Below are 14,223 nucleotides of genomic sequence, written 5' to 3' on the forward strand. Positions count from 1 at the left end.
GTACCCCCTTTAGAGCACAATGGCTTGAGCAGAGGTCAAGAACAATCGCAAACACAATAAATCAACACACCACACCACTCACACCAGGTCTATTAGGCTGGTCCCATACCCAATAGTGGCACGCCTACGCGATTCCAGAATTAGGACGAAAGGAGCAAACCGACAGGGCCCGGCCCAAGCTCGCCTGCTACTGTCAACGTGATTCAACTTTCAATTTTGTTCGGAAGTTGAGAGAATCCTCTCCGCAAGCCAAGAAGATCCAAACGAGGCATTGATGTTGATCCAATGACCTCCTCGCTCCGCAGAGCAAATCCAACCTTAGTCATCATAAAGGGCGTTTGCGGGAAAAAGGACCAACAGGTTAATAAGTATCTATCATTATGTACTTCTACTGGAATTGACCTAGAGGATCAAATTTCTCGAATTAATTACGTAATCATATTTTAATGCCACATGATGTAATAAGTGGTGTGTAGTATACCAAAAAATAATTTTTAAAGTCCAGTATGAGGGAATCTAGTAGTGATATCTGTAAAATATACTGATTTAACTAATATGTGGGAGATCAATTAAAGTTGATTATGCTAGGTAAATTTATCAAATATGGTACTCCAATCTTATACAACAATGTGATGCTTATATACCAAATATGACTAAGAAAACAAAAACAAAAAAGAAAGAAGAAGACTAGTTTGTGAATTTGTATTTCCAGCCAACCTACTTCCAAGCCTAACTCAGCCCAACCCATAAAACTTTTTATTTTTTCTGAGAAAAACCCATAAAACAATTTTAAATGATTTTTAGTTTAACTGTAGTCGTTTTTGGTCTCTATAGTTTGCGACTTTTACCATTTTATTTTGGGACTGAAATGGCCCTCCACAACTAACATAAGTTATATTTTGACAGAAATTAGAATTTGTCCTAGAATTGCTTAAATTGAAAATTATAAAGACAAAATTAATCAAATTGAAACAACAAAGATCAAAATGATAAAAGTAACAAACTATAAGGACCAAAATGACTTTTTGCCTTTCATTTAACACATTTCTCATCTCACGTTGTCCTATCTCATATCACCATTTTGTCATTTCATCTAAAAAGTAAAAATTTAACAGTTAAAATATATTTTTAAAAATCAAGTAAATAAAAAGAAAATAAATTATACATGTGTATTATTGAAGGAAAATACTTTTTTTTAAAATTTTAAAAAGGCCATTATAGAAGCAAAGCAACTCCAAAAATATTCACATTTCGATTGGAGGGAACGGAATTTAGTAATTTGATCTGTGAACTCACCCCTCAATAGGGGCTCAATATGGCGGGAAAATGTCCTTATAGTCCTCACCACATATAAAATCCCTAGCCCTCTGCCTCTCCTCTCTCTCTCTCTTCGAACGCCTCTCTTCTGCTTCAATCTCACCCCCACATCATCATTCTCGTCTACCTCTGATTGCCCTAAGACACCTGCCCCAACAAATTGGTACTTTTTATCGAAAACTCACTTCCCCATTTCGTCTAGGGTTTACTGTTCTAGGTTGTATTCTTTCCTGACTTGCAATTGTTGATTAATTTCTTGACTGAAATTTTTGTTTTTCAAATTGGGTTTGGGTACAGAGGTTTTGCGCTGAAGCAAATTGATTGTCTTTGTGCAGATGGACAGTGCGTTTGAGGATGAGGCTGAGCACACCGTTTCAATCCAAGAGTATCTCAAGGATGTTGAGGATCAGGAACTGGTTTGCCTCTTTTTATCATAATCAGATACCAATTTGTCCAAAGTGTTTTTACTTTTGTAAGATGTCAGTGAAATTAAATGGGTTAAAATGTTGCATTTTACCATTTATAGTGTTTTGAAGACAATACTAGGTTTAATCTTGAACAGAGTTGTTATAATGAGCTAAGCAGGTTTTAAATGGATAAGCAATCCATTCTAGGTTCGATTGGCTTAAGGGTTATGTAACTTCTCTGCGATTGAGTTGTCCTTTCAAGATTGAAGATTTCGTGAATGTACATACTTGCTTGGTTGGACAGCTAACTTCATTCTTAACAGTATTTAAGATATTTCTTGTAACAGAAAAATTAGTAAATGTTGAAAGTGCGAATATGAAAAGAAAATAAATTTTGCAAGCGAGGATTAAGTTGCAAAGAATTACTACTTCTGGGGTTGTAAACAAGCCCAAATAAGGTAAAGTTAGTACTCTGAAAGCTTTTTGAGAGTTTGAGTTGGGCACAACTAGCCTTGAGTGGCCCACAAGTCCTGATGAAGTTAACAAAGGTCATGATTGGTCCTCTTGCACACAGAAGATTGAGCTCAGCTCATTCAAAGTGTATTTAATTGTTCAACTGGACGAAGGGTTGGTGACCAAATATTTGATTTTTTGAGGGATGGCAGAAGATCCGAGGAAGGATTAAATCAGATAGTGATGGATTGTGAAAATGAAACATAGATTAGTAGTTTGTCTTTGGGGAACTCTATTCTAATTCCAGAATTCCCAGTTCTTCTACTTTTTCAGACTGATGTTTAGTCTTGTCCCATTTAACTAATCAGCTTTAAAACAATGTCTTGTTTATACATTTGTTTAATCAATGAACCAAGCCAAATCTTTTGAGGAGTAGGAGCAATTATCTTCTGGGACTGCTTGATCCGCCTTCATAATCTTAAATTTGAAAAGAGTAGTACAGACTTCAAATAAAACGTTACTATTGCTTTCTAGTTATTTGCTACTTTTTGGTGTTTGATCATTCATAGGAAGCTGATTTGGTTTTGGGAGGCGATGAAGGCAAGGAGTGTACCTATAATAATGGTTATATGAAGAGGCAAGCAATTTTCTCATGCTTGACTTGCACCCCAGACGGGAATGCTGGGGTTTGCACAGCTTGCAGCTTGTCTTGCCATGATGGCCACGAGGTATTTTGATATTCTTACCAATGTTAAATATTTATGTTAAGTTAATAAAATAAGGCTTTGCAATTTTTGTTTTCATTTCTTATATCACCTCTTCAGTGGTCTATGTTCTTTTGGGTTCTGGTATTCCTGGTGTGTTATTTCTACTGCTTTAAATGTTTTATACTATTTCAAGTTTGTTATATCTTGATGTATTAGTGCCTAAATCTAATGATGGCCTTTCTTATTACTTGGAGAAGATTGTAGAACTATGGACCAAGAGAAATTTTAGATGTGATTGTGGAAATTCAAAATTTGGAGAATTCTTCTGCAAGCTTTTTCCAAATAAAGATGTGGAAAATGTTGAGAATTCGTACAACCATAATTTCAAGGGTTCATACTGCACCTGCGGTCGCCCCTATCCTGATCCAGATGTTGAAGACCAAGTAGAGATGATACAGTGCTGTGTGTGTGAGGACTGGTTCCATGAGGAACATATCGGCCTTGACTCTTCTGATGAGGTTGGTAGCTTGAGCTATTTACATATTTGACATGTTTTATACTGCTTTTGTTTCATTTTGTACGCGATATATCTACATCATGTTTTCTCCTACTATTAGGCAAGGCATGTTTCCTATCCAAGTGGTGTAATTAATACAATGGTACTGGGTTTTGGGTCATGCTGTCAGTTTGAACGGCCAGTATTTATGATGAGTCTTACAATTTCTCACCTTTTGTGCTGATTAATCATCATCAGTAAAGCAAATCAAATATTTTGGGGCCCATTGTATACTGCTGCTGCTTGTATTTTAGCTATGATATCGGTTCAGGGGGTGGGGTATACTCTGATACTGTTCCTTATCAGTTGGTAATGGCTTTCCATCAGTTTGGAGGAAAGTTGATCAACTTAATGATAATTTTAATATAGTTGTACTAGATTGCTAAATCCTCACTTTGAAGTACTTTAGCCACTCTAAATCTTGAAGGTAGTCTTCCTGCTTTTGTACTAAGGATTTTAGACCTTTTGTGAAAATTTGAAATTTAGTATGAAGACTTATCTTACTATTTTTATAGGGTTAGAGTTTTACATTTACTTGTAAAAAAGAAATTATCTTTGATCTCTCTCAATTGCGATGATCACGTCTAAACTTTTCCAATTTTTAATGGTTGATGTTCTATCCAAGAACCCTGCTTACATTTACTTGTCCTTGATTGTACTACAGATTCCAAGAGACGAGGAAGGTGAACCTCTATATGAGGATTTTATATGTAAGGGATGCTCAGTAATTTGCTCTTTTTTAAGGCTATATAGTCAAAACATCTTGGCAGCAGGAAGCCAAAAAGATTCTTCCGTTAATACTGGCAAGGATAAAGAAGTTTTGGGAGATGTGACTTTAGCTTGTGGATCTGGAAAGCTGGAGAATGATATTTCTCATAGTTCTAATAACATTTCTGAACCTGTGTCTGGTGAGGAGGGTTTGCTCCTTGGAGAAAATTCTGGAAAAAATATAGGTTCTGATCAATGCACGACAGATGCCAATTCACAAGTTACTTGTGTTCTTGGAGTTAATCTGGTGGATGCTTCCCCTGTTTTAGAGTGTAAGCCATTGTTTCTATCAAAAAATTGGAGGGATGCACTCTGCAGGTGTGAAAAGTGCAATGAATTTTATGAACAGAAGCATATCAGGTTTTTGCTTGACAAGGAAGACACAATTATGGAGTATGAGAAAATGGCAAAGCAGAAGAGAGAAGAAAAATTGCAGCAACAGGAGGGGGCTGAGTTGACTATGCTCGATAAACTTGGCCATGTAGAGAAAATAGAAATTCTGAATGGCATTGCGGACATGAAAGATGAGCTTCGTTCTTTCCTGGTATGTCCTTGATGATTATAAACTTTAATATTTTTCTGTGCAGTGCTTATATAATCTTAAATCATGTAAGAGACCATTTTAGAGTATGCGCTTTTAGAAATACGCGATTTTAAGTTGTGCTCAAATGTTAGCTGCACAATTTTGCAGGACTCATTTGATCCATCAAAGGCAATCACGTCTGATGATGTCCACCAGGTTTTTGAGAATCTAGCAAAGAAGCGCAGGCGTGTAGAGTAAGTTATTACTGCATCTTTGCTGTGTTAACGTTATTAACCTTCTATGTTTGGTTTTGGAGTTACTCCCGGTTTCAGTAACAGTATTAAAAGCCTTTGCACATCTAGGCTGTTCTAAGTTAGAATGTTCTTCTAGTGTCAATGCTACTACCTTGCAGACTTATATCTTAACCTTATGACAATAATTTGAGGTTCTTTTGTTCATTTGCTCGAGATGAAATGTTTCTATAAGCGACTAGATCATACAATTCGGTATTATTGTGTTGCAATCTATGATGACAAGGTACACGCGTACATGCTGTCAAAACGTTATGATGACGTAAGAAAAAGGAACAGTTTGGATTATGAGATGACGTTGTGGAGCGGGTTCAAACGAGCGGTTAGCGTTTGAGCGCTCCTATACAAACAATAAACTCAAATCTGCTGTGAGACTGGATGTTGATTTGTTCCATGGTCTTAATAATTTAAAGCTTATTTGGCACTTAAATATTGGGTGGGGCTGAGTAAATCTTGGGGCCGTGATTTTCTGATTCACAAATAAATATCCCCATATGAAATGCAGATTTGTCAACACTCTTTAACAGGAGGAGACAAAAGTAGGTTTGGCCTTGGTTTTTAGCCCTCCCTTGGGGACGGAAAATGATTGTATTCATTTGTTTTACAGTTGATCGAGTCTATCCAAAATTTAAAAAAGTAGTCATTATCCTACCTAAACTTTGGAGACTCTCGAGTGAGAGGACTAATGTACCGCTGATTAGTAAGAGGACTAGTCAAGTATATATTTCATTGAAGATTTGTATAACTTATGGTTTTTTCGGTTGTTAAAAGTGATCTAATTATATTAAACTATTATCATTAGTCGTATAAAAATTCAAACTCACCTTGTATTTTAAACAAGTCAAGATTTTCTCTACGTTTCTTCTGTGCATAGGGTTTTTTGTTTTCTTGGGGTGCCGTGTATTTTCGTCATTGGTCGTCATGATGACTTCAACACACCCCCTATTTTTCTTGATTACCAATTATTCAAAACGTAAGCATTCCATCTATTTTTCTTAATAATATTAGAGTCGTGATTGTTAACAAAACAAAACATCAAAATTGTCAAAACTAAAATGGTATGTATCAAATTATAAGGACCAAGATTGTAATTTGGCCAACATGTTAATGTTTTTTGTTTGGGCTATTTAGATCATTGGGGTTTCAACTTTCAAGGCTAGTAGATTCTCCAAAGGGTAGGGGGAATGATTCACGCATTGCATTGCTATTGTAACACATGTTCTATGCGGCGGCTCTCACAAGATAGTGAGACCGGCAGTCGCATAGAATAGCCTGACTTAAGATTTCTTTTCAAATTTGTGGCGGCTTTCAAAATAGACAAAGGTCTAATCATTTTAACAGAAAATCAACATTTTTACAGTTGTAAATAAGATTAGTAGATACTTTAAAATAAACCTTAATTACAGTCCTTAGTTTGCTTTACAAAAAAAAAAATATGGAAAAGGGCTCATCATTTTCGTGTTCATACCTCTTTTAAAGAAGAAAAAGCTTGGATCCTAAACTTTTGCAGACCTAAAGTAATAAAAGTGCTTATTAGGTTGGATTTTATTGTTTTTAATTACAAAGTGATCAATCATTAAAACAAAATAGAAAATTAGTCACTCTCTAAAGTGAGTGATCTCTAAAAAGAACCATATATCACCACAAAAGTATATGCTTGAATTCTGGAGGGCAGATGTTTTCAACCATAAGCCCCTTTCTCTTGACCCTATGTTTTCAATTCAATTGTAAAAACCAAATCTCAAAGTTTCATTGGTGTTCCTTTGCGAATTTCTTCTTCTGCTTTTGAACATCAATCTCTTTCACCCAAAATTAATTAATTTTTTTTTAAAAGTTGCATTCCACTTTGAAAATAAATATATGAAGTAGGTAAAATTCGTAGACATTTTCTACGTAAATTATGGCACATTCACATGCACACTTGGAAATATTGGTATAAAATTAATTAATTATTATTTTATTTTTCTTTCCCTATTATTTTAGTAAAATGATAATAGAAAAAGAAAAAACTTGCTGAAATAGAGGGAAATTATGACTGCGTAGGCAAAATTATAGAAAAAATAGAAATGGTGTCGGTGTGAGACTGTCTAATTTTCCATGTATTTTCGTAAATTCAAATATTTTATATTTTTATGCATCCCATCCCAATTATCCGTGTTTACTGATGCTATAGAAGAAAACAAAAACCCTAGTAGACTATGGAAAAGACAGGACTTGTGGCTATATATCTATTAATTTTGGCACCTTGTATTATAATATCATGGTTGGCGCTGACAGAGGACGTTAGGTTGCAGACTTGCTGTATGCCCGTGACATGTCGGGGAATGGGGTCCATGAATTTTGGACATGAAACTTCTGTAGATTTAGCCTACAGATTCCACCAAATTATGTTCACATTGTCCAGGAAAGGGGGAAAACTGTTGTTGCAATATTAGGAAGAAATTGATAAAGACGTGTACAGAAAACGGAAAATGAGAGTAGAGTAGAAGCAAAAAAAAATTTGTACATGTTGGGCTCTAAAAAAAGTGGAGGCGAATCTGTTTTTATTTTTGCAAATCTTATACATTTTCTGTGAGAATCTGGCATAATCCGTTAAACATGTTTAAGCATTTCTCGTTATCAAATTTAGTGCCGCGACAAAGAAAGTTTCTTCTTCTGTTCTTGTTGTGTAGTTTGCATTTTCAAATATTTCAATCAATAATTTGGTGGCTGCAAGTACTTCCGGATTTGGCCAAACACTGATAAAATGATTATTTGGCCCGTGCCTCCATTGTTTATATGAAGAATAGTAATTTCCATGAGCCGACATATGATTCTGCTCTTCCATTGCTCTTTAATAATTACCCTCTGTTGTAACCAAAAGAAAAATATTCAAAGAAATTAGCATTTAGATGCGAATTAAATCAGTTGATTAGAATAGAATGTCGGTTTTTTTTAAAAAAAAATATCGACAATATAGTTGCGACTCTTGTGAGCGCTTAGCTAAGCATTATGCAGCAACAGGGCCTAGCTATGCATTATGCAGCAACAGGGCCTTAAATTGTCACAAGCAGACATATCCATAGGCAGTGACATAAGAATTTCTCACTTTTAAATTTAGAAGAATCAAAACTCGTGAATGAAACAAGTCTACGTAATCTTTTTCTTTGTTTTTATTTATTTTATTTCTTCCATTTCACACCTATATAAATATATGCTGCTAGCTCCCTTCTCTCATCCATTACATGCTCTAACTAGCTATATATATCTATCAGCAGAAAAAAGCACTTTAACATTAACCTACTTCTCCATCAAAGCCTGATTTTTCTTGTGTCCAAAACTGGTTTTAATGGTTTTGATTTAAAACAACAAAAAGAGTTGTTCAAATCAAAACTTATCATTTTGAGGAAGGTGTGGTTCCTAATTATTTTGTAGCAGACACAACCCAAGACCATGGGAAATTGTGTGGAGACATGCACAGAGAGGCAGCAAGGAGAGGATCAAATGCAGCAGCAAAAGCATGAGCAAGAAGAAAGACAAAATGAAATTAGGTTTGTGAAAGAGAGCAATTTGAGCAAAGATGGCAACGTAAGGGTGAAGATTGTGTTGACCAAGGAAGAGCTAGAGTGGTTGATGCTTCAGCTGAAAGATAGAGGAGGGAAGAGCTTGGAAGATGTTTTGGAGGAGATCCAGAGAAGCAGAGCCAAAGTTGAGGAAGGGTGGAAGCCTTCTTTGGAGAGTATCATGGAGTGCCCTGAAGTAAATGAGATGGATAGATGAGTCTCAAAATCCAAACTCTTTTTGTTTTTCTTTGTTTGCAGAGTTTAATTTGATGTGGGTGATGACCCAATTTTGTAATTAAAATTTCCCAAAATAGTGAGCTCAGATGTGGTTTGATATGTAAAACAACTTTCCCTTGCTCTGATCTTGGTCTTCTTTCATATTTTCAATTGGGAATTTGGGATTGTTTATTTTAGTACAAGCGATTGGGTGAGGAGGGGAGTTTACACACAAATATTGATTGGGTACGGTTTCGAACCTCTACCCACATGAGTAAAAATAGAAAAGCTCAACCAAGAAAACTATACTAGGGAATTTGAGACTCTATATGCATGTATATGGCATTTGTCCATGCAAGTAGATAACATGTCCGTACAAATTCAAGTTGAAAAGTGGCTTTTAAATTCTCTTCATATCTTTATGGTCCAAGTTGAAGTTGGCAAGTCCAAATCGGTTTGCCAGGAAACATACTAGATTATTGGTGTTTTTAGCAAGCATTTTCCAAAGTTTTCTTATACATACTCGTTAAATTTAAATCCAGAGAGTTTGATTCAATAAAATCTCATATATTTTCTCATGTTTATATTCTGTTCAGAGCCAGTGAAATTCAGAAATCTGTGAAGTATTTGCTACCTTTCAATCATCCCGCACTAGTGGAAGTTGATGTTGAAAAAAGAAAAGAAAAAAGTAAAAAGGTGTATATATTTAGATACTCCATCAAACCATATATATATATATATATATATATATATATATATATACACTTGGGGTCCCCATAGTTGAAGTGAGCACCTAACTGCATGTGGGGATTGAATTATTTATGGATGGTTAGTCTAAGAACCAGCTTATGACTAATGAAACATGGTGTCTCACAAGTGTTTTAACTACCATTTTGCCACATGCATTTACTCCATACAAAGACTTGCAGCCCATTTCAACCCACAAACTTCTAACATGTTGACATACAGATTGCAGAACACCATGGAAAATTGTGGCCTTCATTCATGCTTGAGCTCTTGCCAAACTGAATTTAATAGCCAGAAGAAAATCAAGTAACCAATAATATTACCTAGGCATTGAATTTCATTCATAGTAATCTCTCACAGCAGAAACAGTAGCAGGCTCTAATTTGAGTGACAGTGACACCCTACAAGTTGAAGTTAAGGCAACCCAAACCAGACAGATTCTTGTTTTTCTTTTTTTCTTTTTTTTCTTTTTTTTGTGTGTGGGTAAAATAGGGGTCAAAGCCTAAACCAAAAAGACAACACAGAAATAAATCTAGGCCTCAAGAGATCATTCTTATCATCATCTAAAATAGGCAAAAAAGACAACACAGAAATAAATCTAGGCCTCAAGAGATCATTCTTATCATCATCTAAAATAGGCTGCAACTGATCAGGAGGAGAAGAGAGCTCGTGATAACCCAAATCCTTATGATGACCCATCTTAGCTAGAAAATCAGCAGCAAAATTGGTCTCCCTATAAACATGAAGAATGCTGCAATTCCACTAGTTTTTCAAAAGCTCTCTGCCCTTGGTAAGCAAACCAGACATAGGATGAAAGTCCACCCAATCTCCATTGACCATATCAACAACAAGGGTAGAATCAGAATTAACAGTTATCTGACGCAAACCCAACTGCCAACCAAATTTAAGACCATAAAATAAGGCCCAAGCTTCAGCCACATAGACTTCACCATGACCAAGACTCTTCTTGTTTTTCTTTTCACCTAAGGCCCATACACCTAAAAGAAATCATAGGCCAGATATCTCATGATGTTTTGCAAATCCAAACCATCATTGGGTAAGTTGGGATCCAATTACTGGCAAAGCCCTATTCAAAAACGGGGGGTGAGATTTCAATTGCAGAATTACATAATACATGCAAATTGGTGAAGCTCATCATCCTTAGCTCAAGTGACATGAAGGGGATGTACCGCGTGTGGCGGTAGAGACCAATTGGATGTGCGGAGGTTAACGTGCAAGACCATCTATAACAGAAGAAAAAAAAAATCTTAAGGACCACAAGTGACAGTTTCGTGTATCACAGAGACGTTTTGCCATAAAAAAACTCATAAAAAGAAAGAAAACCGAACACCCTTTCTAAACAGTTTTGAGAGTGGAAATTACAGATTAAGCCTGCAACTAGGCCTCTATATATATATATATCTGAGGACAAACCTATGTAAACTATATAATAAACGATAGAAAAGGACATCTTCGCCTAAAGTACCAATTAAATAAAATGGGGACCTTGATACTGTAATTGAGTAAATTATAAGTTTCATTAGATCCAACGAAAACTGCAGCATATCAGAACATAATCATCAAGTGAAATTTCACATGCTAATTTGCTAGTACTACATACTGAATCTGAAGGCCCAAAAAAATTAACCAATACCCCCAATTATGTAAAAATATTTGAATTAACTGTCAGTATTCTTCAGAGATGGTCTTCAGAACTGCTGGACCAGCACCACAGTTAGTGGCTGGTGACGGGTCAATACGAACACGACTCGTTGGAATCTGCGCAAGCGCACAAGTTACATCCTTGAATTCGAGAACTCCTCCATTTTTGCACTTGGAAAGCATTTGTGCCGCTTCTTGCTTCGTCATCTTAATCTTTACTCTGATCACTTCTCCTTTCTCCTCAGCTGCACTGCCATAGCTTGATCTCCCCCCATAAAGTTTCCCATCTTCCAATTCCCTCTTGATCAGTGGCTCTGAACTTTCAAAGCAAGTACTGCCATTCATCTTTTGCTTCTTTGAAAATGGCTTCTTACTTAACTCATCTCTGTATATAAAATTTTTTACGTTGGGTTTCTCAAGTTCTAGCATGGCATCTACTGTTTTGATCCTATTGAAAAAAGAAAGGAAAGAGCTCAACATTTTTATGAGAGAGAGAGAGAGAGAGAGAAAGAGAGAGAGATAGATGATGCATAATGAAGTTGAGGATATGTGTATATATAGCAATTAATTGATCATATAGATGAGACAGAGATAGCATGGAGTGTAAGATGGGGTAAATTTCTGCAAGTGCATCATGATTCATGAGGAGTGCACAAAGTCTCTCTACCAGTCATGCTCAAGTGGTAGACTGTCACAAGACTAAGGGGACCCCGAAGTGCAAGCAAAACTCATGTTGCAGTAGAAACAGATAAATACCATTTTGGAATTGGTCAATGCTCTTTTTTTTTTTAATGAAGGAATTGGTCAATTCTCTTTGTGTCTCTTTCTCCTCGACTTCGAATTTTCCTCCTTGTAGATAAATTAGAATAATTTAGAATATCACTTTATCAAAATAAAAATAAAAATTATAAGTTCAATACACTTAATTCTTAAAATTTTAACTTAGGTATAAAAATATGGGAGATTCACTATTATATCCAAAACCTCATTAAAAAAAGCCTAAAATACTCAATAGGACATCAAAGTAATTTAATAATCAAAATAAAATTCAATAGGGTCAACTGTCATTTTTTGAGTTTTTTTTAGTTTGTTTATAGAAATTAAATGGTGTAGGGTTTATCCATAGTATTAGTACTAAGAAGGAGTATATGACTAAATATCTCTAAAAACAATATCCCAAGACGGGAGGGGTGCCCTCAAACTTGTTTGCCTTGTTTTTTTGGGGCTCTAAAACATGTTGCCACAATTAGTTGGAGAAAAAAATTTGTAGTTAGTGCAGAGTAAGTTCTGATATTTTAGTCAGGTTTTATGTGTTGAAAACAAAAGCAATCTAGCTTATAGGATAAAAAATGCATAATTAGGGTGATGTTAGGCTTAATGAATTCTTTAAATAGTGTCATGTTTTTTTTATAGGTGAAACGATGATAAATAGTGTCATGTTTTAATTCAAAAGACAATATGTAATTAGTAATAGACCACTCATTTGATTATACTTATTTCCGTTTTTCATAATTTGTATCGAGCCATACAACCCAATAAAACTAATCGAACTTGGAAATTCAATTTCGTGTGGTAGAACGTTTTTAACCATGACCGAAGATGAAAATTTCAATTTTCAAAACCAAACTGTTAATAAAACTAATCGAACTTGGAAATTCAATTTCGTGTGGTAGAACGTTTTTAACCATGACCGAAGATGGAAATTTCAATTTTCAAAACCAAACTGTTAATATCAGTGGCGCTCATAAACTTTAATTAGTCAGCTGGAAGAAGTATATATGCGATTGAAATTGATCATGATGTCTTGTCTTCTGTGATTCTCAATACGCGCTTTGGATAGTCTTGCGAATTGTGCGGCAGACTTGACTAGTCAATGAATTTGATCGCAGCACCTAAACTTCCAACTATTGGCATCTTGAAAAACTACAAAAATTATAATGTCAATTAACTTGAACAAAGGGGAACGATGAGGTTCAACATCAACACAATTAAGTGGTTTGTTTTCACTCAAGCCACCTAGCTCATATTTCGGACTCTTGAATTATTCAAATTAACGATTTCTTCTCTTTTCATTCAAGAGCAGAAGAGTTTGAGAGTTAAATTATTGTCGTGAGTGAGAGAATAAGTTCTCTATAACTATAGTAGTTGAATCATCTAATAACACAAAATTCTTAGTATTGATTTATGAATGATTAGAAATCTTGTTGGAATCTAATAAATTAGAACGAAAAAAGTCACCAACATGCCCGTTTGGTATTGCTTATTTGGGGTAATAAGTGATTTTAAAAAAAATTTGAGAAGCCCAACCCGTTTGGTAAACTGTGAGAAAATCACTTATTGTTAAAAATTGCTGTGAGAGAAAGCTATAAAGGAAAGCAGCTAATGAGGTGCTTTCATTTTCTGATTATGCAGGAATCAGTTTCGAAGAGATTCTGGGTTTAATGATTATGCGGCAATCATATTCTGATTATGCATAAAATCAATACCAACAACACTTTTAACAAAAATTTTACCAAACGTCAAACTGCTTTCTCTCACAGCTGATTTCTCTCACAGCAAATTTGACAGCGATTATTTTCACAGCACAGCAATGCCAAACTGGAAGTGCTCATTTGGTATTGCTTATTTGGGGTGATAAGTGATTTTCAAAAAAATTTGGAAAACCCAACTCGTTTGGTAAACTATGAGAAAATCACTTATTGTTAAAAATTGATGTGAGAGAAATTTATAAGGGAAAACAACTAATAAGGTGTTTTTCATTTTCTAATTATGTAGGAATCAATTTGGAAGAGGCGCTGGGTTTAATGATTATGCTGCAATCATTTTTTTATTATACGGGAATCTGTACCAACAACACTTTTAACAAAAAGTTTACCAAATGTCAAACTGCTTTTTCTCACAGCTGATTTATCTCACAACAAATCTGACAGCTATTATTTTCACAGCACAGCAATGCCAAACTGGCCTTAAATAATACTAATTAGACATAAGTTGCATGCAGGGACGGACCATAG

At 35.2% G+C, this 14,223-nt stretch overlaps 3 protein-coding genes across 4 annotated transcripts; 2 read left to right on the forward strand and 1 right to left on the reverse strand.

Moving 5' to 3' along the window:
- The first annotated feature begins 1,302 nt into the window (after window positions 1-1,302).
- LOC117628584 (putative E3 ubiquitin-protein ligase UBR7) lies at window positions 1,303-5,228 on the forward strand. 2 transcript variants are annotated; one of them, XM_034361069.1, is made up of 6 exons: window positions 1,303-1,534; window positions 1,653-1,733; window positions 2,747-2,905; window positions 3,142-3,402; window positions 4,105-4,752; window positions 4,900-5,228. In XM_034361069.1, exons 2-6 carry the CDS (start codon window positions 1,653-1,655, stop codon window positions 4,987-4,989), a joined length of 1,239 nt encoding a protein of 412 aa, XP_034216960.1. In that variant the 5' UTR covers window positions 1,303-1,534; the 3' UTR covers window positions 4,990-5,228. The 2 variants fall into 2 exon arrangements, with proteins under 2 accessions (XP_034216960.1, XP_034216959.1); XM_034361068.1 differs by having other exon boundaries at window positions 1,303-1,480.
- A 3,030-nt stretch (window positions 5,229-8,258) lies between these two features.
- On the forward strand, window positions 8,259-8,927 carry LOC117628514. Its single transcript, XM_034360992.1, has one exon. It carries the CDS (start codon window positions 8,475-8,477, stop codon window positions 8,799-8,801), a length of 327 nt encoding a protein of 108 aa, XP_034216883.1. The 5' UTR covers window positions 8,259-8,474; the 3' UTR covers window positions 8,802-8,927.
- A 2,139-nt stretch (window positions 8,928-11,066) lies between these two features.
- Window positions 11,067-11,715, reverse strand: LOC117628695. The gene has a single exon (XM_034361194.1). The coding sequence runs from the start codon at window positions 11,687-11,689 to the stop codon at window positions 11,234-11,236; it is 456 nt and encodes a 151-aa protein (XP_034217085.1). The 5' UTR covers window positions 11,690-11,715; the 3' UTR covers window positions 11,067-11,233.
- Window positions 11,716-14,223: the final 2,508 nt, after the last annotated feature.

This window comes from Prunus dulcis, chromosome 5, assembly GCF_902201215.1.
Source record: "Prunus dulcis chromosome 5, ALMONDv2, whole genome shotgun sequence".
NCBI lineage: Eukaryota > Viridiplantae > Streptophyta > Magnoliopsida > Rosales > Rosaceae > Prunus > Prunus dulcis.